The sequence below is a fragment of the Myotis nattereri genome (genome assembly GCF_964212035.1).
Source record: "Myotis nattereri genome assembly, chromosome: 8".
In the NCBI taxonomy this organism is placed as follows: Eukaryota; Metazoa; Chordata; class Mammalia; order Chiroptera; family Vespertilionidae; genus Myotis; species Myotis nattereri.
In genome coordinates this window covers 33,281,080-33,306,990 of record NC_138083.1, presented here as the reverse complement: position 1 = coordinate 33,306,990, position 25,911 = coordinate 33,281,080, and the positions used below count along the sequence as shown (strand labels likewise).

Here is a 25,911-nt window from a genome sequence, read left to right as displayed (position 1 = left end):
ACTAAAAGGTTTTTGCACAGCAAAAGAAACCATCAACAAAATGAAAAGACAGCCCAGCCAGCTGTGACTGAGCGTTGACCTATGAACCAGGAGGTTCCCAGTCAGGGCATATGCCCAGGTTGGGGTTCAATCCCCAGTAGAGGACATGCAGGAGGCAGCCAATCAATGATTCTCTCTCATCATTGATGTTTTTCTCTCTCTCCTTCTCCCTTCCTCTCTGAAATCAATAAAAATCTATTTTTTTAAGACATGGTCAAGCAAGACCTCCCTGAGAAAGGAAGCTCGCACTAAGAGGGCATGATGACTCGGCTGCACTAAGACTGGAGAACAGTCTTCAGAGCAGGGGACCAGCCACGGCAAAGGCTGAGCAGGAAAGGAGCTGGTTTGGCAGAGTAAGGAGGGCTCCTTGGACTAAGACAGTGGTCGGCAAACTCATTAGTCAACAGAGCCAAATATCAACAGTACAACGATTGAAATTTCTTTTGAGAGCCAAATTTTTTAAACTTAAACTATATAGGTAGGTACATTGTTATTAACTTAATTAGGGTACTCCTAAGGCTTAGGAAGAGCCACACTCAAGGGGCCAAAGAGCCGCATGTGGCTCACGAGCCACAGTTTGCCAACCACGGGACTAAGAAATAGGAACAGGAGGAGAATAGTGAGATGAGGTGGGAGGCTGGCCAGCTCAGGTGGACAGGGAGCAAGGAATAGCAATAGGAGCAAAACAACGGCCTCCCATTCACACACTAACGGCCAAAATTATCGTCTCCAATTGTGAACTCTACAATAAAATAGACCACTGGAGATTTAAAGGGGGGGGGAGTTGGGGGGCGGGCAGCCATTCCCCAGGAGGCAGGCCTTAAAGTTGTTGACAGGTTAATTTTATTAGCCCTTTACTGCCACCTTCTGGTTATACGCGGTATGCCTACACCAAAGTCGACACACTTAACATGGGCATACACCCGACACTGTGTGACTCCGCTGCCCAGGACCAGACCAAAGCCCTCCTAGTTCCTACTGGTGTCCTAAACTAGATATAGGTCAAGGAACCTCACAACGTACACAGAAATTGGCCTTAGAAGAAGAAACTTACATTTACTCGATTAGCTGGCCCTGATGCCAGAATGGTTTTTCAAACCTCCCCTACTAAAATTTAAAAATAATGCCTGGGTCATGCCTGCCCACACCTTTATTATGCTACATTTTCCCCCTATTGGGCATTCTACACCTTTGCAAAATGCTCTGAAGACACCTGTTCTTGCCAGTAAAGGCAACAGCACGCCGATTTCCCCCTCCTCCTCCACATCCCCATACACCCGTTCGCACTCCTGCCGCCCTCCAATGCTCCAATAAAGGGTGGTGGACAGACTAAGGACAGATAACCGGATGGGATCCTTTCATTATCTAGTGCCCCCCGCCCCCCCCCCGCATGACCCCAACTATGCTGATTTGGAATCCTGATAATCCAAATTTGCCTAAGGCAGAAACTTTGCCAAAATTCCACGGATACAAGAGCCAACTCATAGCTAATAATGATGAACTTTCACAGGAGGTGGAGGTAACTATACCCAGCCTAGCAGACAATATGGTGTGGACCAGGGGTGGGCAAACTTTTTGACTCGAGGGCCACAATGGGTTCTTAAACTGGACCGGAGGGCCGGAACAAAAGCATGGATGGAGTGTTTGTGTGAACTAATATAAATTCAAAGTAAACATCATTACATAAAAGGGTACGGTCTTTTTTTTTTTTAGTTTTATTCATTTCAAACGGGCCGGATCCGGCCCGCGGGCCGTAGTTTGCTCACGGCTGGTGTGGACAGTGAATCATGGGCAGAGTAACTTAAAATGGACACACATGGGAAATATCCTCAAATGTATGTGGGCTGGTCCCTCCCTACCAAGTGCTGTCATCCAGACCTACACTCCTGCTAACCCATGGGCAGCTCCCGCCCCCCTGCCCCCTTCCCGCACACCTACAATGGTGGGATTCAGCCACAATGGCCCTGACCACGAACTGTCACGGTATGGCCTTTTTGTCATGCTTAGCTTTATTGGGGCTTATTTGTCAATGAAGGCCCAGCAAATTCCCAAGTGTATTAAACTCACCCTGACACTGGTCCTAACAGGACTGGACATAAATTGGGACGGAACCTGGGCTTCCACTGAACCAGGAAGGGGGCAGCCTGGAGCCACAGAGCCAGGGAGATTCAGGCTGGGGGTCAGTCTGGCATTTCTCGAGAAGTTTTGAGCCCCAGGTGCAGCCAGCACAGCTGCCCTCATATTAAGACAAAGTCCATTCCCCCAGGCACTGGCAAAGAGCAAATGCAAATCCAGCTTTATTGGTAAAAGGAAGTGGTGGACTTGGCTGGAAATTCCCACCTGGCCCAAGTGGTAGCCCCAAACCAAAAGGACGGAGGGAGGAAAGGAGAGGCAGACGAGGAGGGTACCAATGGGAATATGGTCTTGGAAGGAGACGACTCAGGCTCCGGGTGTGGGGAGGAGAGCAGGGAGGGAAGGGTGGCCATGGCCCTGCCATCTAGAAGGGTAGCAGCTCTTCCACGGGGATGTTGAGGGTGACATCCATGTCTGGGGTGCACCTGGTAAGGAAGAGCAACGAGAGGTGTAAGAGGCCAAGTCGGGGTGCCAGGGTTGTAGGTGGGGAAGCCTGTCCTCAGGGGAGCCCTGCTCTCGAGAACACTGGTACTTATTTGGGGAGCCCCATCTGTAGCCTCGCAGCCCAGACACACAAACACTCAAAAATGAAAAAGGAATGGACAGGACTGGTGTTCCCCTACAGAGGTCTAAGGTCAAGAGGGAGCAGGAGCTCAGCTCTAAGATGCTGGGGCCCCTCAGGTGAGCTCTCTTTGAAGTCAGATGACTCCTTTGGAAACCTGGCTCTGTTCACCTGTGTCTCCTACTTGCCCTCTCAGACCCTCGGTCCTCCTGTCGGCGCCTATGTAACAAGCACTCACCATGTGACAGACACCAGGTGAGCCTCCGTTTCCTCGATCAAAGGGGGGTAATGCCCTAACCGGTTTGGGTCAGTGGTTAGAGCGTCGGCCTGCAGACTCAAGGGTCCCAGGTTCGATTCCGGTCAAGGGCATGTACCTTGGTTGCGGGCACATCCCCAGTAGGAGGTGTGCAGGAGGCAGCTGATCGATGTTTCTCTCTCATTGATGTTTCTAACTCTCTATCCCTCTCCCTTCCTCTCTGTAAAAAAATCAACAAAATATATCAAAATAAAATTAACTAGTCCATTCATTCATCTTTCACCAATATTTTTTTTTTTAAAGAAAAAAGGGGGAGGGGTAATAATTCCGACCTCAGTCACTGGTAGGAACAAATGAGACCAGGCTGGCATGCAATAAATGCTCGTAACGGACAGGCATTATTCTTCCCATACAGTAGCAAGAGGCAGGGAAGACGCCCAGGAAGTAGCAGAATGATCACATACTTGGGTCTCCGAAGCAGAACGTCTGCAAACGCGATCTCTCGGGGTTCCTGGGTCTGGACTCGGAGCCGTTCCACCTCGGCCCTTAAATTGGGTATTTCCTCCTCAAACTCGTTGACAAACTGAGAGAGGGACAGCAGGGGAAACTGAGAATCCACACAACCCCAACCAAAGGTAGGGAAGGGCAAAATGGGCGAGGAGTAGGGACTTCCGGGACCCCGGAGAGGGGCTTCTCTGGCAGGACAGGGCTGGCTCACAGATCAGTGACAATGCTTGATGGTCCTGAGAAAGTGAGGGGACCCTGGAGAACGCAGACAGGCTGCAGAGCAGAGGGCAGTGCTTGGTGATGAGGATTAATGAGGGCTGATGGGGATGGTGAAGGTAACTGATGAAGGGAATGAAAATTAACACAAAAGGGTGGTGATGGTGACGTTACGAGAGGTGGTCAATGACAAGAATTAAGGGGTGAAGATCGGGGGTGGCTGGTGACAGTAAAATGTGGTTGAGTAGGCAATGCTTGGTGATGTTGCTAATGGGTCATGCCCAGCGATGCTGGTTTCTGAGGCAAGGCCTAAGCTGCCACAAATCCCCCTCTCAGATGAGGAGCAAGTGACAATGATGGCACTGCAAGGAGGGAGGCCAACACCGGAGTCCAAGACTCCTGAGCACCAGGTCAGGACAAGCTTGTCTCCCACAGGTGCCGGGGACTTCCCACCCCTCTGCTCCCTCAGGGGGCGGGGGGGGGGGGGGCGTGGAACCATCACAGCCCGGGCCACTCACTTTTCTGTACTTGTCCGTGTACTTCACCATGCTCTGGCTTTCCCGGGTCTTCTGCAGAAGAACGCCCTGAATGGGATGCTGGATTTTCTGTGAATGAAGGAGAGTCTGGCCCCACATGCCTCTTCCTGGGAAGCAGTGCATGCAGGGGGCCTGGAGGCCGAGGATGGGAAGGCAAGCAGGGTTGGGTGCCGGCGCTGGCTACTCACCACCACCAGAGAGTCCAGCAGCGCTTTTCTCTTCATCTGAATCTGATCAGACAAAGACCCCAGGACCATTTTGCATATCTTATTGAAGTCATCCAACTCATCCTGGGGGGCAGCAGGAACATGTTGGCCACCGGCCCTGCCTCCCCCCGGGGCCAACAGGGCAAAGCCAGGGGCTCACCTACCTGCTGGTTGTCCTTCACCTGCTCCAGCTGGTGCAGCAGGTTGGCAATCTGGACCAACTTGACGGGATACTCATGGTCCATGTAAGTGCTCAGGAAGTTCACTTCCTCCTGGGTCTTCTTGATCTTGTCATTCAGCTGCTCCACCTGCTGCTTCAGGTCTGGAGAAGTCAGGGGGAGCAGGAGGCAGGATTCTCCCTCAAGGACCCCTCCCAGGGTCCCAGGAGGCAAAGCTCTCCTTAGCCAGTGGATTGGGTTCTGGGCTGATGCAAGCTCACACGAGGCTGGGAGGTGGTGACTCTCAGCTAAGGCCCCAGAGAGTCTTCCACCCACTGAAGAAGCAACACGGGGTGGGAAGGGGAAACTAAACTGGTGCACGATCCCGAGACTAGTCCCAGCTCTGTCGACAACTTGCTATGCGACCCTCCCCAAGACCTCCCTCCCTGGACTTCAGCCTCCTCGTTCTCACACCTGCAACACAAGCCCCGGGAGATGGGGCAACACTGGCTCCCGAGACGCAGCCACAGTCGGATTAAGACAGTCTACCCTGCCGTCCTCCTTGGCGGGGACCCCCACTAGCTGATGCTTTCTGACTCGCCACACCGTCCCTCTGCTCAGAAGGCTCCTAGTCTGCTCAGGGGAACGAAGCCACAGGCTCAGCAGGAGAGAGCGCGGGAGGCCTGGGACCTGGCCCGGGCCCCGACTCCCACAGCGAACTTGGCAGGAAACAGAGGCAGGCTTGGGCTGGAAATGGCCGCTAGCTGTATAACCTTCGGCAGGCTGCTTCAGTTCTCTTAGCCTCCGTTTCCTCATCTGTAAAATGGGAGACTATTCCCTCCCTCACAGATAGCTGCAGTGACTGAGTGCGCTCATAAAAATGAAGACACGTGGGACCTGGACCTGCTGAACACTCCATAGCAAGCTATCAGCTCCGGATGTTAACAATTCCATCTGCCTAAGCAGGGAGAAGATGGGCCTGCTGGTTCCAGAACAGTAGGTACAAGGTGAGGGCCCTGCAGCTGACCCCCCAGTGGGCCAGGGGAGGATCGAGGAGTTTGCCTCGTGGATTCTTACAGCTCATCTTGGATTCCTCCTTCTCCTTCCACTCCTGCAGCTCACGGGTCATCTGCTGCAGCTTCTTCTTGTTGGAGTACCCCAAGCTGTTGATGATGGTCTGTGGGAGTGGTGGGGTGAGCTCGCCTCCCCCCATCCCCAAGAGCATGGCCTCTCAGGGAATTCAGCACTGCCGCCGAGGAGTCCTCAAACCCAGTCCCACTCCCAGGCCCAGGAACCTTTCCATGGCTAGAATGCAGTCACCTACTACCCTCACCGCTCCCAACGTTGCCCTTTCCTACCACCCAATCAGCCAATGGCCCTACCACACACCCAGGCACACGGGCCCAAACCCAGGCAGCGGCCTCTACTCCCCTCTCTCACTCAACATGTCACCAAGTGGTCTGGCTGTTATACCCCAAACAGCACTCGCAGCCATGCCCTTCTCTCCATCCCTGCTGCCACTATCTTACTCAGGTTTTCTCCATCTCCTGTCTGAATATGACAACAGCTACCCCTAAATGGTCCTCCCCTTTGAGTGATGCTCCACACAGCAGTCAGAAGGACCTTTCTTTAAAAAGCAGTGACCTTGTCCCTCTCCTATTTAGAACTTTCCAACGGCTCCCCTTTGCCCTGTAAACAAGATCCAAACCCCTTACCTTGTCTGGCAAAGCCTCCTCCCCCTGGCCTGGGCCAACCTCCTCTCTCCCTGATCCCTTCCTCAGGTCTTACTGTCTGGCCACACTAAGCAACATGTGGCTCCTTGAGTTGGTTATGCTTCTCTCTCACCCCAGGCCTTTTACGCCCATTTTCTGTGCCTGGGACACTTTTCTGCTCTCTACAGTTAACACCTATGTCTGCATGTTTCAACCCAAGCACCACTTCCTCCAGGAAGCTTTCCCGATCCTCCCATGTCTGGGTTAGAGAGATCCTCTAAGCTCCGAGTCCCTCAGCCCCATCAGTACCCACAGAGAGCCTTCTAACTGCCTGGGGCCCCACTAGAATGAGAGCTTGAGATCACTGGGGCCCCACTAGAATGAGAGCTTGAGATTCCCCGAGTACTCAGGGGAATGTATTAATTAATGTAAAAAATTTATTAACTAATCCATGACACAGTAGAGGCACAATGACTTTAGGCCCGGAGAATATTCTACTAAGTTTCCTCGGGCCGAGTACCTGCGGATTCCTTGGTCTCTGTTATAGATTGAATTGTGTGTTCCCACCCCACCCCAAATTCGTGTAGTGAAGCCCTAACCCCTAATGTGACTGTATTTGGAGATACGGCCTTTAGGAAAGGCATTAAGGATAAATGAACAAAAGGGTGGGGGCTTAGTCCAATAGGACTAGTGTCCTTATAAGAAGAAGAAAGGACGCCAGAGAGCTCTCTCGCTCCATGTGAGCACAGAGAAAAGGCCATGTGAGAACCAGCAGGACAGCCATCCACACCCCCAGCAGAGACTTCACCAGACGTCAGCCCCACTGGCATCCTGATCCTACACTTCCAGCCTCTAGAACAGCGGTTCCCAGCCTGTGGGTCGCGACCCCTTTGGCGGTCGAACGACCCTTTCACAGGGGTCGCCTAAGACCATCCTGCATATCAGACATTTACATTACGATTCACAACAGTAGCAACATTACAGTTATGAAGTGGCAACGAAAATAATTTTGCGGTTGGGTCACAACATGAGGACCTGTATTTAAAGGGCCAGAAGGTTGAGAACCACTGGGCTAGAACTATGAGAAAACACATTTTGGCTGTTTAAGCCACCTGGTCTGTGGTATTTTGTTACAGCGGCCTGAGCAGACCAACCGAGTTCACAAGACTCAATTTTCTCTTCATCTCACAGGCTCAGGTGAGCTCATTCCCTCTTCACCCTGGGCAGAGGGCAGTCAGAGAGCAGGATCACTTCTCCATTAAACCATTTTTTCCGACTCTTCTTCATCCTGAATTCCTGGGTCTCCTGTGAACTTTCAGCCTCTCAGCACAGCTCACCCAGCCTCTCCTAAGGAGGCTGAGGACACTCCCTGGGCTCTCTGCAAAGTCACTCACTCCTAACGCATGGACCGGCAGTGCCACCACTGGGTGAGAGTGGTGTCACAGCTGGTGGAAGGAACACGGACCCTGCTAGCTGGGTGACCTTAAACTGACCTTGACCAAGTCACCTAGCCTGTTTCTGTTTCTTCGTATGTAAAATAAAGATAATAATCATTCCCAGCCACAGGGTTGTGGTAAGGCTGCTTGAGAATAGACAAAGCGCTTAGTATTGCACTGTGTAAGTATGTGCTGCTGGTGACGACAGCAGCTACCTTCTCTTGCACATCGACTGGGTGTGTACCAAGCACACCCCAATCACGCCTTGGAATGGGTGCTATTGAGCCATTGTACGCCACTCGGAGGCTAACTCAAAGTCTCTCAGCTAATAAGTACTGACGTTGGGATGAGCCCCCCAGTCCAGGTCTGATTCCGAAGCCCTGGTAGGTGGGGCCAAGTGTGTGAGAGATGTATCTTCCAGATGGAAGCAGCAGCTGTGCAATCGGCCAGGAGACCAGGAGAGGGCGCCAAAGCGCTCAGGAGGGCGGCATGGTGGGCGGGACCGAGGCGCAGAGGGCGGAGGCGGGGCTGCAGGGCCAAGGTGGAGCCTCACCCCAAAGATGTCCTGCTGCTGCAGCATCCCGCGTGTTTTCAGGGCTGAGCTGTCTTCCATGTCCTTGATGGTCGTGATCAGGTCTTGATTGAGCTTGGTGAGAAAGCCCTCCTGCTTGCAGAGCTCCTGGAGTGCGGCTCGCCGGCTCCTGAGCAACGCCTGTGCGCGGAGGGAGGAGGAGGTGAGGCGGTGCTGCGCAGGGCGCGGCGGCCTGCGCATCCCGGAGCCCAGGGACCAATTCCCTCCGGCCGCACGCTCGCCCCCTAGTGGCCTCGACTGGTAAATGCAACCCATGCTGGGAGGCGGCTCCCCATTGTCAGCGGGTCACAGCATCGCCAACTATTTCATCCATTCTGAAATGCCCATTTTCCCATAATTTTACTTCTCTAAAGTGGCGATGCATCTTACAGTTGATGCCTGTCTCAATCTAATTGATATTTTATTAGTGAATAAATAAAATAAAGGTGCGACTTATTATCAATAGCTGCCTAAAATCAATGAAATATAGTAGTAGTAATTATTATAATAGAAAATGCCCCAGGTAGGTAAAGAGGTGGCAGAGGTAATGGGCCATGTCTGGAGAAGCAGGGAGGCAGAGTGGATGATGATCGCTAACATTTTTCACCAGGCAGCTGAATTGAGTAATCTCTCATTTCATACAATGCCCCTGGGGAAACAGTGAGGGTCTAAGGCAGTGGTTCTCAACCTTCCTAATGCCGCGACCATTTAATACAGTTCCTCATGTTGTGGTGACCCCCAACCATAAAATTATTTTCCTTGCTACTTCATAACTGTAATTTTGCTACTGTTATGAATCGTAATGTAAATATCTGATATGCAGGATGTATTTTCAGGGGTCGCGAACCCTTACTAAGGGCTTAAGTCACCCCCAGCAAGTACAATAATCTACAATAATAACAGCAGTAACAATTGTTGAGGACCTGCTATGAGTTGCACAGTGTGCCTCATTTGGTACATGGCACGCGGTATCAGTTCATCCTCTAACAGCCCTGTGTTTACAACTCTATTTTATTGATAGGTGTAAGCTCAGACAGGTTAAGTGACTTGCCCAAAGTCACACAGCCAGGATGTGGGGTCACCAGAACTGGAAAGGCAGACTTCTGACTATGCTGTCTTTTCACTACACTAAGACAAGGAACTGAATGGGCTTAAAGCTGCAAGGCATGGCTGAACCTCAAAGTGATTAAGACGTGTATGTTAGGCCAGGACACACCTTGCTTCAAATCCCAGCTCTGGCCCTAGCCAGTGTTTCTCAGTGGTTAGAGTAACAGCCCACACACCGAGGGTCTTGGGTTCAATTCCTGCTCAAGGGCACATACTTGGATTGCAGATTCTATTCCAGGCCCCCCAGTCAGGGCTCCTGCAGGAGGCAACCAAGCAATGTGACTCTCACATCAATGTTTTTCTCTCTCCCTTCCCTTCCACTCTCTCTAAAAATCAATGGAAAATATCCTCAAGTGAGGATTAACAACAACAAAAATCCCACTCTGGCACTTACCACCTACGGGAAACTGGGAAAATTAGACTCCCAGAGCCCCCCTATACTGATTTCAAACATAGATAACTGCTACCCACTCAGAGAGCTGCTGTAAAAAAAAAAAGAAAAAATCAGCGAGATCATATTCACAATCAAGCCGCTTAGGAGCAAGTCTCACACACTCAGAGAGCACGCAGTGAACAGGAGCTGATGCTGTTCTCACTGGCTCTCCCCCTCCCCCTCTGGCATACCTATGTGCCCTCTTCTTCATTCCTTCTCTTTTTCCTTATTTTTCTGTCCTTTGCTAGAACCCCCCTCCCTTACCTATCCTCAGCTTTCATATTCCTCAGATAATAATAAAGTAATAGGGCAGCCCTAACCGGTTTGGCTCAGTGGATAGAGCATCAGCCTGTGGACTGAAAGGTCCCATGTTTGATTCCGGTCAAGGGCATGTACCTTAGTTGCAGGCACATCCCCAGTGGGGAGTGTGCAGGAGGCAGCTGATCGATGATGTTTCTCTCTCATCGATGTTTCTAACTCTCTATCCCTCTCCCCCTCCCTTACTCTCTGGGGAAAAAAATCAATGAAATATATATTTTTTTTTAAAAAAGAGTAATAGGCCCTGACCGGTTTGGCTCAGTGGATGGAGCATTGGCCTGCGGACTGAAGGGTCCCAGGTTCAATTCCGGTCAAGGTTAAGGGCATATCCTTAGTGGGGGGTGTGCAGGAGGCAGCTGATCGATGTTTCTCTCTCATCGATGTGTCTAACTCTCTATCCCTCTCCCTTCCTTTCAGTAAAAAAAATCAACAAAAATATTTTTTTAAATAAAATAAAAAAAAAGAGTAATAGGGCAAACCTATGTAGGTATTATGTGCCCAACACTGTGTTAAGCACGTTATACACACCATCTCGGTTGGCACTATTATGCGCCCCACTTTACAGAAGCAGAAACAGAGTGAGAGGGGCAGTAAGCTATCCAAGGGCACACACAGCAGAGCTGCTGTCCTTGAAGTCTGGCTCCTGACCACTGCACAATCTTTTTGTTGTTCTTACTCCTCATCCGAGGGGAGCTCTCCCATTGATTTCCAGAGTGGAAGGAAGGGATGGAGAGACAGAGAGAGAAAGAAGAGGGCACATTGATGTGAGAGAGACACATCGATTGGTTGCCTCCCGCACATGCCACGAGCAGGGCCGGGATGATCCTGCAACCTCACTATGTGCCTTTAACCGGGAACCAAACCCAGGCAGCGATGCTCTAACCACTGAGAACACCAGCCAGGACCCACCCCACTATCTTGCCTCCACATCTCCACACCAAAATACCCGAAGATGGCCCACAGGGACCAGAGCATCTTGTGAAAGATGCCGGTCTCCAAGTCTCAGGTCCACTAAGCCAGCATCACTGGGGTTGGCATCAGGAATCTTACTTTTAACACACCCCACTTCAGGCCGACGCTCTATCTACTGAGCCAAACCGGCTAGGGCTCCCAGTGATTTAGATACACTACAGACCTCTGCCCTAGAAATGGATTTTCTCTGACCACCAGGTCTAGAGAAACCCTTCTTCGCTTCCTTCCTGACCCTTACTCCAATCTGTAATTACTAATTATAGTTTATAATTATGTCTCCCCTTTTCCAATGTATTTTTGTCCTAGGACTTATCACCAATCAGCATAACAGATATTTTTCTTATTACCTTGTTTCCTGTGTCCCCCACTAAAATGTCACAGCCAGCCCTAGTGTTTGGCTCAGAGGATAGAGCGTCAGCCTGCGGTCTGAAGGGTTCCCGGGTTCGATTCCAGTCAAGGGCACATATCCGGGTTGAGGGCTCAATCCCCAGTGTGGAGTGTGCAGGAGGCAGCCGGTCAATGATTCTTTCTCATCACTGATGTTTCTCTCTCTCTCCCTTCCTCTCTGAAATCAATAAAAGTATATTTAAAAAAATAAAAATAATAAAAATAAATAACATAAAATGTGACAGCCAGCACATGGGACATTACCAAGAGCTCCAGAAGTATGGGTTGAATACACTGATGGGGACCTATTCCCTGGGCTTTTAACATTCATTTGTCACCCTGGCCAGTTGTTCAGTGGTTAGTGCCTTGGCCCACAGACTGAAGGGTTTGGGGTTCGATTCAGGTCAAGGGCACATGCCTCTGTTGCAGGCTCAATCCTCCACCCGGTCTGGGCAAGTACAAGAGGTAACTAATGGATGTGTCTCTCTCACGTTGATGTTTCCTCTCTCTGTGTCTCTACCTTTCCCTTCCACGCTCTCTAAAAATCAATGGAAAAGATATTCTCCGGTGAGGATTAACCACAACTAGAAAATAAGTAAAATCCACTTACTGTTTCTCCCCACTAAAGGTCAGGCCCCATAACAGCACTAATTCTTAGTGCCATGCTCATGGCTGGGTCCCCAGCACCAGCCATGGTGCCTAGCACACAGTAGGCACTCTCTCAAGCATTGTGGATTGAATATGTAATTGTCCTGAGGCTAAGAGGCAGAGTAGGATCCTACCCATCTCCAAGAACAAACCAATGGGTAGTCTGTGCTCCCTTCCTGTCTCCCCTTGTCTCCCCAAGCCCATTCTCCACAGCAGCAGCGCCCCAAGGACTCCTGTGAAAATCTGTCAGATCACTTCCCTGCTCTACTCATAAGCCTCCTGGGTCTTCCTGTCTTACTCAGAGTAAAAACACCAAGTGTAATCATGGACTACAGGGCCGTATACAAGCTTTCCCCCTTGTCCTCGCATCCCGACATCTTTCCCCCTCATCAACTGCTCCAGCCACACTGACCTCACACCAACCTCAGAGCCTGTGCACTGAGGTTCCTCTACTTGAAACCTTCCTCCCTCAGATATTACCACCTTAGCAGCCTTCCCTGACCACCCCATCTAAAACAGTCACAGTCACTCCCTCCTCTGTGCCTCTCTAGCCCTCTAACCTTATCTTTATGCCTCTTCATAGCAGTTAGCATCACCACACATCTATATAACAAAAGCCTAATATGCAAAGTGTCCCCTCGAGAGTTTGACCGACCAGGAGTTTGATCGCTCACTATGACTTGCGCTGACCACCAGAGGGCGGTGCATAACGAAGGGAGGCCATGGCCGGCAGCCAGCAACTGGGGAAGGGAGGCAACGGCTGGCAGCTACTAGGGACCCTACCCGTGCACAAATTTCATGCACTGGGCCTCTAGTATTATATATTTGTGTTGTTTACTGTCTGTCTCCCCCAGTAGAATGTGAGCTACCTAATGTCAGAGGCCACATCACGGGTGAATCCCCACACTTAGAACAGGGCTTGGCACATGGGTGTTCCATAAATATTTGTTGACTAAGTAAACAAATGAATGACTACAAGAGACAGTATCAGAAATTGGTAGCACAGGTTTTAGAGCCAAATTGTCCAAGTTCACGTTTTTTATCAAACAAAAATACATGAACACTTCTAAAGTCAGGAAAAAATAACATCGGAAATATGAGTTTCTCCTTTAAGAATGCTGGGCGGCCTCTAAATCATTTTGCAAAACTGAAGGTTAAAGGGGTAAAAAGGTCTCAAAGCAAATACATTTTCCCCTATTTCTTTGTACAGCAGTCATTGCTCGTTGAGCTATTAAACACTTTCCTGGAGAAGTTAAGAATTCTTCTACAGTATTCGATAGTACTTAACAGTATTTAGTATTTTACTTCTTGCTGTAGACATGAAAGACCCCTCCTTCTTTTAGTCATTTCAAATATTTTGGAACATTGTCCCAAACCATGTAAAACAATGGACGATGAGAAAATTAATTATCCAAAATTGTGTCAGCTGATGTAGAAAAATTAATTGTAAGCTTCTAAGCCTTGTTTCAAAATGCAGTGTATTCCATGAAAGGAATTTACTGGGAATGTTTAAATGAATAAAGCCACATTCCTAATGCCCGGAAATGAAAAGGGGCTCTGATGGTTTCCACAAGTGGCCGGCGCAGGTTTGCTACCGCCATCCCCATGCCCCTGCCCGGGGGCCCCAGCACCTTGGGAGGGTGCTCCAAATACCCTCATCAGCCGGAGCTTCATCTTCCCAGAGTCCACCTTCCCTCTGCACAGGTCTTGTGGATTCCCCAGCTGGCATGTCATCAACGTGGGAGACCTGGAATGCCCTAGGGCATGGCACAGGGCAGAGAGAGTTGGGGGTATAAGCAGGCCTGGGTCAGGTCCCAAGGAATGCACCATCCATAAGAGATGGTCCAAGCCCCAGCCCGAGCCACGGACAGCTTTACAATGTGTGACAGTGAGACAAAGGATGAAACTCATATCCCTCAGTAAAGCCCAGGCAACTTCCACATACCCAGTGACCGTGGGTACGAACCGAGGGGGGAGAGAGGAACAGGAACCAGCCATGTGCCCCCAATCTCTCCCACCAACCCGGCCAAAGGCAAGCTCAAACAGGGTAAGGGTCAAGAGCACGAACTAATGAGCCAGGCCGCCTGGGTTTGAACCCAGGCTCTGCCTTGGATCAGCTGTGTGACCTTGGGCATGAATCAGGATCTCTCTGTCCCTCAGTTGCCCCGTCTGCAAAACAGAAATCATCACCATGCCTACCTGATAGGGTTGTCATGGAAGTTAAATAAGAAGTTACTGCATTTTGAAGTGTTTGGAAGAGCACCTAACACGCACTGAGGACTGAACACACATCATTAGCTGTCACTGTGATAATGACCTGAGCACTGGGATCGGGACCACGCCATCAGCACAGAAGCTACACAGAACTCCAACTGGCTGTCTCTGAAATACCTATAAAAGCTGTGTGGTCCTGCCAGAAAAGGAAGATAGGAGAATAATTCTGACCAAAATAGGGCATGTGGAGGGCATGTCCTGAGAGTCGCTGGGTCCTCTCGGCAAGTCCTGCACGCAGGGCATGAGACAGGTCACCGGAACGCTGCAGCCCCTACCAGAGCCCCTGCCTCCGTGCAACACAGTTCACTTCAGAAAAATACTCCTCCTTTAATGAATCAATACTTCAGCCCTGGGAAAGTTTAATATTAAGTATTAAAGTAATGAAGTTAAAATAATTTTGTGTGAACATTAGGAATTATCTGTACAGTACCCCTGCCCCCCCGCCGCCATCCACGGTTTAACTTTCTGTAGTTTCAGTTACCCACAGTCAACAGGGGTCCAAAAATATATAATGGAAAATTCCAGAAATAAACAACTCATAAGTGTTACAGTGCCGACTGTTCTGAGAAGCGTGATGAAATCTCACGACGCCATCCAGACCATCCCTCCCAGGGCGTGAAGCGTCCTTCTGTCCAGCATCTCCACATGGTACATGCCCCCTGCCCGTTAGTCGCTTAGCAGCCATCTGGGCTACCAGGTCCACTGTGGGTGTCACTGTGAGTGTTCAAGTCATCCTCACCTTACTTAACAATGGCCCCAAAGCACTAGAAGTGATGCTGCCGATTGAGATGTGCCCAAGAGAAGCCATGCAGTGCTTCCTTTAGGTGAAAAGATGAAAATTCTCATCAAGGAAAGAAAGAAAAATCGTACGCTGAGGCTGCTAAGGTCTATAACAACGAATCTTCTACCCATGAAATTGTGAAGAAGAAAAAATAAATCTGTGCTAGTTTTGCTGTCGCACCTCAGACTGCACAAGGTACAGCCACTGTGCATGGTAACCGCTTAGTCAAGATGGAAAAGGCATTAAATTGGGGGTGGAAGGCATGACATCATCGTGGCTCAATGATCCTCCTCCTGACGTACCATCAGGTCAGTAGTAGCCAAAGGCTACCTCAAAAGGCCTACTTCACTCACCTCACTGCACCTCATCACGTAGCATTGTAGCATCTCAGATTATCACAGAAAGAAGGGTCAGTAATCTGAGAGAGACCACAGTCACATAACTTTTAACACAGTATATTGTTTGATTGTTCTCCTGTTTTCTTTTTTCACAGTGTAGTCATTCTCTGCGTTTTTCAGGAAAATCACCCAATCCAGTTTCCAGGTCCCTCAGGGGCTAATCCTTGGCGAAGTAAGGACCAGCTGAATGTATACACTTAGGATTAGGCATATGTACCTGATCTTAAGGCAAATCATGACCCAAAGGTCATAATTACAGGGAATGGTATTTTGGTCGCAATAAAACAAAGATCCTTCTAATCACAGGGCTGTCTATTCCCAGAATGGGCTGTGCACATGAGGGCAGGCACTGGTGGGTGGCAGGCTCCCATCCCTGCAGCAGTTCCCATGCAGGTCAGGTGTCCACCTGTCAGGGATGGGGTGGACAGGGGTCACCTTGGCCTCTGACTCTGCTTCCAACTCCTCCAGATTTTAGGGGTTCTTTTTTTTTGCATTTTCCTACAAACTTTTTGCTATGCATTTACATAGTAAATATAAGTAAATAAATATGGGGTTAAAAAACAATTAGGCTCACCCAGCCAGCATGGCTCAGTGGTTGGGCATCAACCTATGAACCAAGAGGTCATGGTTCAATTGCCGGTCAGGGCACCTGCCCGGGTTGTGGGCTCGATCCCCAGTGTGGGGCGTGCAAGAGGCAGCAGATCATGATTCTCTCTCATCATTGATGTTTCCATCTCTCTCTCCCTCTCCCTTCCTCTCTGAATAAAAATAAAATAAAAATCAATACAAATATATATTAAAAAACAATAATTAGGCTCTTTCCATTCAAGACCATATTGTGTTTTGTCCCTTATTATTACCTATCATGGGAATGGCCACGTGCGTAGCTGTGTTACAACACAGTCTAGCTTGCTACATACTCTGGCACTGGTAGTTGCTTGTCATGATAATACCCAGTCAGGCAGCTGCCTCTCACCACAGTAGCTGCTGGTCACTGACTTTTCTACTTTATTAGTAGTAATTATTGTTTTGTTTTAAATATATTTTTATTGATTTCAGAGAGGAAAGGAGAGGAAAAGATAGAAACATCAATGATAATGCCCTAGCTCATGTGGCTCAGTGAATAGAGCGTCAGCCCGCAGACTGAAGGGTCCCAGGTTCGATTCTGACCAAGGGCACATGCCTGGGTTGCAGGCTCAAACCCCGCCCCCCCAAGTAGGGGACATGCAGGAGGCAGCCAATCAATAATTCTCTCTCATCATTGATGTTTCTATCTCTCTCTCTCTCTCCCTTCCTCTCTGAAATCAATAAAAAATATATGTATATATAAAAAAACATAAGATTACCCATATTTAGAAGTTTATTTTATTAGATGTACAAAAATTGTTTAAATACCCAATGGTTCTTGTTAATCAGATAAGTGAACTATTTAGAAATGAAAATAAATATACTAAATTTTTTAATGGGGCTTAAAGGACATAGGGGAATTTAATTAACCAAGTTCCAAAATCCCTCTTATAAGTATTTAGAAAAATAATAAGATTTGTAAATTGAACTTAAGTGCTTAGAAAGATCTGTAGCTTTAATAATGGGTATTTCTTTTCATTCATGGTAGCAGCCCTGATTTATCTTTTCTTTTTAATTAAACTTTTTTTTAAATCCTCACCCAAGGATATTTTTCCATTGATTTTTAGAGAGAGTGGAAGAGAGAGGGAAAGAGAGAGAGAAATATCCAAGTGAGAGAAACACATTGATTGGTTGCCTCCTGCACACACCCTGACCAGGGCCCGGGCAGGGGAGAAACCTGCAACCGAGGTATGTGCCCTTGACCAGTATCGAACCTGGGACCCTTTGGTCCGCAGTCTGACGTTCTATCCACTGAGCATAACCAAGTAGGGCTTAATTAAACTTTTTATTTTGAGATAAGTTCAGGTTACATGCAGTTTTAAGAATACAGAGAAATCCTATGTACCCTTAACTCAGTTTCTCACAATGGTAGCATCTTGCAAAACTAAGTACAATGTCACAACCAGGATATTAACATTAAGAAGGGCAAGATTAAACAGAGGAAAAAAAAAAGAAGAAGAAGGGCAAGATAGCCCAGCCAGCGTGGCTCAGTGGTTGAGTGTCGACCTATGAACCAAGGGGTCACAGTTCAATTCCCAGTCAGGGCACATGCCCAGGTTGTGGACTCCATCCCCAGTGTGGGGTGCGTAGGAGGCCGCCAATCAATGATTCCCTCTCATCATTGATGTTTCTATCTCCCTCTTCCTTCCTCTCTGAAACCAATGAAAACTTTTTTTTTAAAGGGCAAGACAGTTCCCTAACCACAGGATCACTCATGCTGCCTTGTACAGCTACGCCCACTTCCCTTGCCTTACCATCCTCTCCCCACCTCTGTCCCTAACTGCTGGCAATCACTAATCATTTTTGCATTTCCATAATTTTGTCATTCCCAGAACATCATATAAATGCAATCATGGTATGTATCTGGGATTAGCTGCTTTTTTTTTTTCTCAGCAAAATTCTCTGGAGATTCAGCCAAATCATTGAATGTTATCAATAGTTCTTTCCTTTTCATTGCTGACTGATGTTCTATGGTATGGATGGATCACAGACTGTTTAACCATGCACCCATTGAAGGATATCTGGGTTGTTTCTAGTTTGGGAGTATTATAAATAAGGCTGCTATGAAACATTCATGCACCGTAAGTTTTCATTTCTGGAATAAATGTGCAAGAGTGGAATTGCATGTTTAGTTTCATTAGAAACTGCTATATTCTTTTCCAGATGGCTGTTCCATTTTACCGTCCCACTAGCAACGAATGCATGATAGAGTATCTCCCCTTTGCCAGCTTTTAGTGTTATCACCATTTTTCATTTTAGCCATTCTGATAGGTATGCAGTGACATCCCTTTGTAGTTTAATTTGCATATTCCTAATGGATAATGATATTGAGCAGCTTTTCATGTGTTTTATCATCTGTAAATCCTCTTCAGTAAAATGTCTCTTTATATCTTTTGCCCATTTTCTAACCGAATTGTTTTTCTGTTGACTTTGAGAATTCTTGATATAGTCTACATAGCAGTTCTTTGTCAGCTATGTGGTTTGCAAATATTTTCTCCAAGTCTAAAGCTTGTCTTTTCATCCTCTTAACAAAGTCTCTCACAGAACAAAAGGGTGTGTTTTTTATGAAGCCCGATTTATTAATTATTTCATTTTTCTTTTATAGATCAAGCTGTTTGTGTACAGTTTAAGGACTCTTTCCTTGGCTCAAAGATTTTTCTCCACTATGATTTTTTCTAAAAGATTTACACTTTTGCATTTAATTTTTATTTCTCCACATTTCGAGTTAATTTTTGTGTAAGTTGTGAGACTTAAATTGAGGTTCCTTTTTTGTCTATGGATGTCCAATTGCTCCAGCACCATTTGTGGAAAAGGCTTTCTTTCCTCCACTGAATAGCTTTTGCACCTTTGCCAAAAATCAGTTGGGTCCTGGCCAATGTGGCCCAATGGTTGGAGTGTCTCTCCACGCACTGAAAGGTCAAGGGTTCCTGGTCAAGGGCAGTACATGGGTTGCAGGTTCAATCCCTGATGCTGGTCAGGGCTCATGTGGGAACAACAATTGATGTGTCTCTCTCACATCAATGTTTTTCTCTCTCCCTTTCTCTCTCTCCCTCTCTATCTCTCCCACTTGCTCCCTCCCTTCCACTCTCTCTAAAAATCAATGGAAAAAATATCCTCGGGTGAGGATTAACAAAGCAAAAAAATCAGTTGGGCCTTAGTCGGTTTGGCTCACTGGATAGAGCATCGGCCTGGGGACTGAAGAGTCCCGGGTTCGAGTCCAGTCAAGGGCATGTACCTTGGTTACAGGCACATCCCCAGTGGAGGTGTGCAGGAAGCAGATGATCGATGCTTCTCTCTCATCGATGTTTCTCTCTATCCCTCTCCCTTCCTCTCTGTAAAAAATCAATAAAATATATATTTTTAAAAAAAAAATCAGTTGGGCATATTTGTGTGCCTCTATTTCTGGTTTCTCTATTCTGTTCCATTGACCAATGTGTCTCTCTGCCAATAATATGCTGTCTTTATTATTATAGCTATATAATTGGCCTTCAAATCATGTAAACTGATTCTTCCCATGCTATTCTTCTTTTTTCAAAATTGTCTTATCTATTCTAGGGCCTTGCTTTCCTATATAAATTTTAAAATAAACCTGTCTTTGTCTAACAAAACATTGCTAGAATTTTGATAGGAACTGTATTAAACATATACATCAATCTGGGGGAAATTTATATCTTTGCTATGTTGAGTCTTCCAATCCATGAACATGGTATGTCTCTATATTCACTTAGGTCTTTGATTTCTTTCACCAGCATTATGTAATTTTCAGCATACAGATCCTGTATGTTTTATTAATTTTATATCTAAATATCATTTTCTTTTCTTTTTTTACTTCAGACAGGGAGAGTTAGAAACATCAATGATGAGAGAGGATCATTGTTCAGCTGCCTTCTGCATGCCCCACACTAAGAATTGAGCTCGTGACCCCGGACATATGGCCTGACTGGGAATCAACATGTCACCTCCTGGCTCACAGGTCAATGCTCAACCACTGAGCTATGCCTATGCCAGCCAGGCCAATCATTTCTTTAAAGTGACTGTAAATGTATTGTTTTAAATTTGGTTTCCACATATTCATTGTTACGCCAGATGACTGTGTCCACTCACCACCCTAACAGCCCACCTTCTTCTTTCCAGTTCTCAGAGTCTTTCTGTTTGTGTGTTATACCCAACATGTTTTAGTTGTAAAAGGGAGGAACAGAAAGGAACAGGGCTACTCCATCTTGGTAAAGATGATCGATTTCTCTTGAATACACAAAACTGTCCTCAAGGACAGGACTTTGCTCAGAACGTATTACCAACCTAAGCTTCAGTTTCCTCATCTGTAAAATGGTGATAACATCATCTCCTGTCATTGTAAGGAGGGAACTAGATGATGATCTCCTTCTATCTCAAGTGTAAAATGTTGTGTAGTTACATGTTTGATACTGGAACCATGAGTTCTTTGTGACTAGAAACCCAATCTGTCTCCTTCACTATGAGTCAACAACACTCAGAGCGATGCCAGGCACATGGGGGCTCTGAAAAGCTGCTGCTGAATGAATATATGTATGAATGAATGAATGAATGAATGGGGCCTCTACTACAGAGCCTGGCACAAAATAAATCCTCAGAAAATGGTAGCTATTTTTAGCATTATTTATACAGTTGCATAGGACAGGAATCTTTGTGCCTATTTCCACAGGAAAGGAAACTGAGGTTGTGACAGGTTACTTAGATGGAACTGCCAGCAAGAAGGGAAACTGAAACACCAACTCAGGTCTGTATTTCTCCAGTGCTCACACTCTCTCCAGCTATCTGTAGGTTTAAGACTGTGGGTCCTGCCCTGGCCGGTTTGGCTCAGTGGATAGAGCGTCGGATTGCAGATCGAAGGGTCCCAGTTTTCGATTCTGATCAAGGGCTCGTACCTTCGTTGGAGGTTCCTCCCCAACCCCGGCCCTGGTCGGGGCACATGCAGGAGGCAACCAATCAATGTGTCTCTCTCACATCAATGTTTCTCTCTGTCTTTCCCTCTCCTTTCCACTCTCCCTAAAAATCAATGGAAAAATATCCTCGGATGAGGATGAACAAAAAAAAAAAAGAAAGAAAGAAAAAAAGACTGTGGGTCCTAAAGCCAAATTGTCAGATGTCACAGCCTGGCTATGCCCCTCCTCACTGAGTGGCCTTGGGAGTGGCACCTGTCTGTGCCTCACCTGTAGAGGAGGTGGCAATAACAGCACCCTCCTCACACGCTTGTTTGGAAGATTAAATGAAGTGATACCTGTAACGTGCTGAGAGCAGCATCTGGCACGTAATAAGTGCTTGGCATATGTTAACTACTCTTGCTCTTGTTGTGGTTGTGTCTGTTATGTATCTCACTGGCTTCTCAGTGAAAGAAAAGGGCAAGAGTTTCATTATAGATGCTGTCTGAATAGAGTCTAGGGCTCTAGACAAAAATCCTATCACCACCAGGCCTTAGCTCATCACTTTACATCAATGATTCTCAAAAGGGGTGTTTTAGGTACCTTGGCAGAGTTTTCACAAATACTGGGGGGCCCAACTGGCATCTGTGGGTGGGAGCCAGGGATGCTAGGCATCCCCCAGAACAGGACAGCCCCACAGAACACAGAATTCCCCTAGGTTCTACCTGACTTTCCAAAGTCCTCTCAGCTATCGATGTAGGTGAAAACGCTACTTATAATGGTCTGATCCCAGAACCTGTCTGTGGACCACATATAAACACAAAGAATATTTTGCATTCAAGCCGGTTTGGCTCAGTGGATAGAGTAGTAGCCTGCAGACTGAAGGGTCCCTGGTTCAATACCAGTATAGGGCACATACCTCAGTTGCAGGCTCGATCCCCAACCCTGATCTGGGCACATGCCAGAGGCAACCAATCAATGTGTCTCTTTCACATTGATATTTCTCTGTCTCGCCCCTTCCTTTCCACTTTCTCTAAAAATGAATGAAAAATATCCTTGGGTGAGGACTGACAGAGAGAGAGAGAGAGAGAGAGAGAGAGAGAGAGAGAGAGAATTTTGCAGAGGTTTACTCTAATGCTGAATTTTCCAAGGAAGCAGCTATAATCAAGAGAAAGATCATGCTTTGTTTTGTTTGGAATTTACCAAAAGATGGGTACCACTTTGTAAATCATGGCAGCAATGAAAAATCCCCCTGGTATTACCACATGTCAGTCTGCCTTTGCAACTGTTATATTCACCAGGACTCTACAGCAAGCATGTCAAACTCGCGGCCCACAGGCTACATGCAGCCCACAATGAATATTTTTGCAGTCCAGACAATATAACGGTATGTAAGAAACGTTTTAGTAAAAGTTTCGTTACTTAATTTTTACAATACCCTGTTATACGTAATTATTAATAATGAACTACAACATTCGCTAATGACTGATTACTATAATCGTGTTGCAGTCATTTCTCTTACACACCTTACATGCAGGCGCACCATTTCTCTCTACTAATACTAGCAGCGAATATTTGAACAGCTGATTGCCACGTCACTAGTCTTGGACTAACGTGTTTGGTGTGCACAACAGGAAATATTTTGCTTTCAGAGAACAATAGGTTTATTTGCATTACGCTTATTAATTTGTGCAGTTATTCAGTGTCTGCTAGGTTAATATTCAAGAAAAAATACTGCCCTAACCGGTCTGGCTCAGTGGATAGAGCGTCAGCCTGCGGACTCAAGGGTCCCAGGTTCGATTCCGGGCAAGGGCATGTACCTTGGTTGCAGGCACAACCCTAGTAGGGAGTGTGCAGGAGGCAGCTGATTGATGTTTCTAACTCTCTATCCCTCTCCCTTCCTCTCTGTAAAAAAATCAATAAAATATATTTTTAAAAAAAAGAAAAAATACTAATTTTTATTAAAATGTTCTATTATTTTATGTTAACAATGACTCATTTATTTCAGCCCTTTGTATTCAGCATGTCTCTATTGAAATAATCCTACGTTTCTATGAAAATTGAAGCTTCTGTTTTTTTGCAGCCCACATAAACTTAAACCTTGTTTATTTGGCCCGTGTTAGCCTTTGAGTTTGACATGCTTGCTCTACATCTATGAGGAAGCTTCTGATGACTTTATCATATCTTCTAGTGGAGTCCAACCTGAGCATTTACATATTGAAATACGTTATTAAACTATAAAAAATTTTACTTTTTCTTTACAGTTAGGGTATTATATTATTTCTTTGTTATATCTGTAGGTAGGTTATATTATCTATGAAGTTTATTTCAGGATAGGAATATTACAAAATATTTGTTATTAAAACGAGGGTTGGGTCTGGCAAGGTTGAGCAACAATGCTTTAAAGAGATCTCATTTAATTCTCACAACAATCCTATCAGGTGAGCACAGAGGAATAAATGATTTTCCCAAGAGAGTAAAAGGCAGAGCCAAGATCTGAAGCCGTATCTGCCTGGCAAGGCCTTGAACTCCCCAGGAAAGGCATGACAATGACGTAGCAGAGATGATCCTGAATTCACCAAACCCTATTTGCTTTTCCTCCTGGACACACAGCTGGGCTACATTTCCCATCTTCCTTTGTAGTTAGGAGTGGTCAGATGACTGAGTTGTGGCTATTGCCTGGAAATGATATTGTGTCACTTCAAATCTGGGCCCTGGGGGAAAAAAATAACTGCCCACAAATCATCCATATTCTTGCTTAGAATGTCAAGGCCTTACAAAATGTCATAGCCACAAGGCAAAGGAGCCCAGGTCCCTAAATAATCATGCAGAAAAGATTACCTCCTCCTGCCCAGATGCACAAATGTCCTTTGACATATATGAGATATACGCTTCTGAATTAATACTTGATATCTGGGGATTGTTGGTTAAAGCAGTGAGCCTCCCCTAAAATAAATGGAGTCACCAAGGGCCAAGGGCATTCGCTCTGCCTGATCCCCAACCCCCATCCCAGCCCAAAGCGCCTCTGCTCACCGGGCTGGTCACTCATCCAAGGCTTCATTTTGGTTTTCTTACGGCCACTGGTTTGCAGGACTGGAAGCGCAGCGGAGGGCTTGATTTTATGTTTGGACTGCTGCCCTGAAACATAATCCTACCAGACAAAAAAAAATCAGTCACACAGCCTTGTGGGTTCAAATTCCAGCTTCAGCCCTAACCGGTTTGGCTCAGTGGATACAGAGTCAGCCTGCAGACTTAAGGGTTAACAGGTTCCATTCTTGTCAAGGGTACATGCCCGGGTTGTGGGCTCCATCCCCAGTAGGGAGCATGCAGGAGGCAACCGATCAGTAATTCTCTCTCATCACTGATGTTTCTCTCTCTCTCTCCCTCTCCCTTCCTCTCTGAAATCAATAAAAATATATATCTTTTAAAAAATTCCAGCTTCCCCCCCTTAGAGATATCAGTGACCTTGAGCAAGTGACTTTACCTCTCTGAGCCTCAATTTTCTCATCTGTAAACTGGGTCTCATTATAAACCTCCCTCCATAGGTTGGTGTGAGAATTCTGAGAGAGATTTGTAAAGCATGTGGTATGTGCTCCATAATGTCAGCTATCACTCTTATCAGCCAGCCTGAATTTGCTAAGCACATCCAGGCTGTGAGGTGCCGAGAACTGTGAGAAACAGAAGGCATGAAAAGACCCAACGGGAACCAGAATGGAATCACAGATAAATAAGGGAGCACATAACGCACTTACACCCTTACGTTCTGATAAGGTGGTAAGAAAACTTAGGTTCGCCGAAACTGGTTTGGCTCAGTGGATGGAGCGTCGGCCTGCGGACTGAGGGGTCCCGGGTTCGATTCCGGTCAGGGGCATGTGCCTGGGTTGCGGGCACATCCCCGGTGGGGGATGTGCAGGAGGCGGCTGGTCGATGTTTCTCTCTCATCGATGTTTCTGACTCTCTGTCTCTCTCCCTTCCTCTCTGTGAAAAATCAATAAAATATATTTTAAAGAAAAAAAGAAAAAAAGAAAACTTAGGTTCAAAGGCATGCCTCGGTCCCAGAGCAAATGTGTGACACATCGGGCCAGGAACTCAGATCCCAGGACTCTACCACCTACGCCTGTGGCTTCCGCGGGAAGGGAGAGCAGGAGGACTGCCGGCTCGGGATCGGCGAACTCGCCCCTCCTCCCCCCGCCCCTCCCGCACTCACCGGAGTCTGGGACTTGGGGACTGCAGAGCGACTCCTAGAGTCGGTAGGTCTGAAAAGAGTTAGGGCGGGAAAGACCTTCCATCACTGCCAGCCCATGCGGGTGCAAGCAGCAAACATGAAACAGGCGTGGGGTCTCGAATCCAAAACCGCAGTTTCCTAGGGACGCAGCCAAGCCAGAACCCAGAGAGCGCCAGGGAGAGGCGGGGCTCGGGAGCTGTGGGCGAAGGGGGGGGGGGGCAAAAGACCGCGGAGGACCCCCCTCGCCGCCCCCCCCCCCCCCGCGTGGGCGGGAGGCCGATGCAGGCGCACTTCACCACCTCGCGGTACTCTTTCACCTACTTTGGAAAGACATGCGCCATTGGGGGAAATGGGAAATGGAAGAAGAGTCGGGGGAGTCCGCGGGGCACCGATCTCTTGGGGTTCCTACTTATTCGTCTTCTCCAACTTCCTAGACTCAGCGTGGATCGCGTGGCAACTCAGGCCACTCAGACTTCCCTTAGAGACCAGACGCTTCAGCTGGGTCTCCGTC

General features: G+C 47.3%; 1 protein-coding gene across 2 annotated transcripts; it reads right to left on the bottom strand.

Annotated features, from left to right (window-relative positions):
- Positions 1 to 1,759: 1,759 nt before the first annotated feature.
- LOC308523160 (uncharacterized protein C20orf96) lies at positions 1,760 to 25,911 on the bottom strand. Of its 2 annotated transcripts, none has more exons than XM_081096863.1 (11): positions 25,722 to 25,911; positions 25,383 to 25,431; positions 24,209 to 24,326; positions 13,851 to 13,954; positions 8,315 to 8,473; positions 5,691 to 5,790; positions 4,620 to 4,777; positions 4,438 to 4,539; positions 4,232 to 4,318; positions 3,455 to 3,573; positions 1,760 to 2,597 (listed from the first exon to the last, which is right to left on the bottom strand). In XM_081096863.1, exons 1-11 carry the CDS (start codon positions 25,739 to 25,741, stop codon positions 2,537 to 2,539), a joined length of 1,077 nt encoding a protein of 358 aa, XP_080952989.1. In that variant the 5' UTR covers positions 25,742 to 25,911; the 3' UTR covers positions 1,760 to 2,536. The 2 variants fall into 2 exon arrangements, with proteins under 2 accessions (XP_080952989.1, XP_080952988.1); XM_081096862.1 differs by having other exon boundaries at positions 4,620 to 4,825; positions 25,722 to 25,869.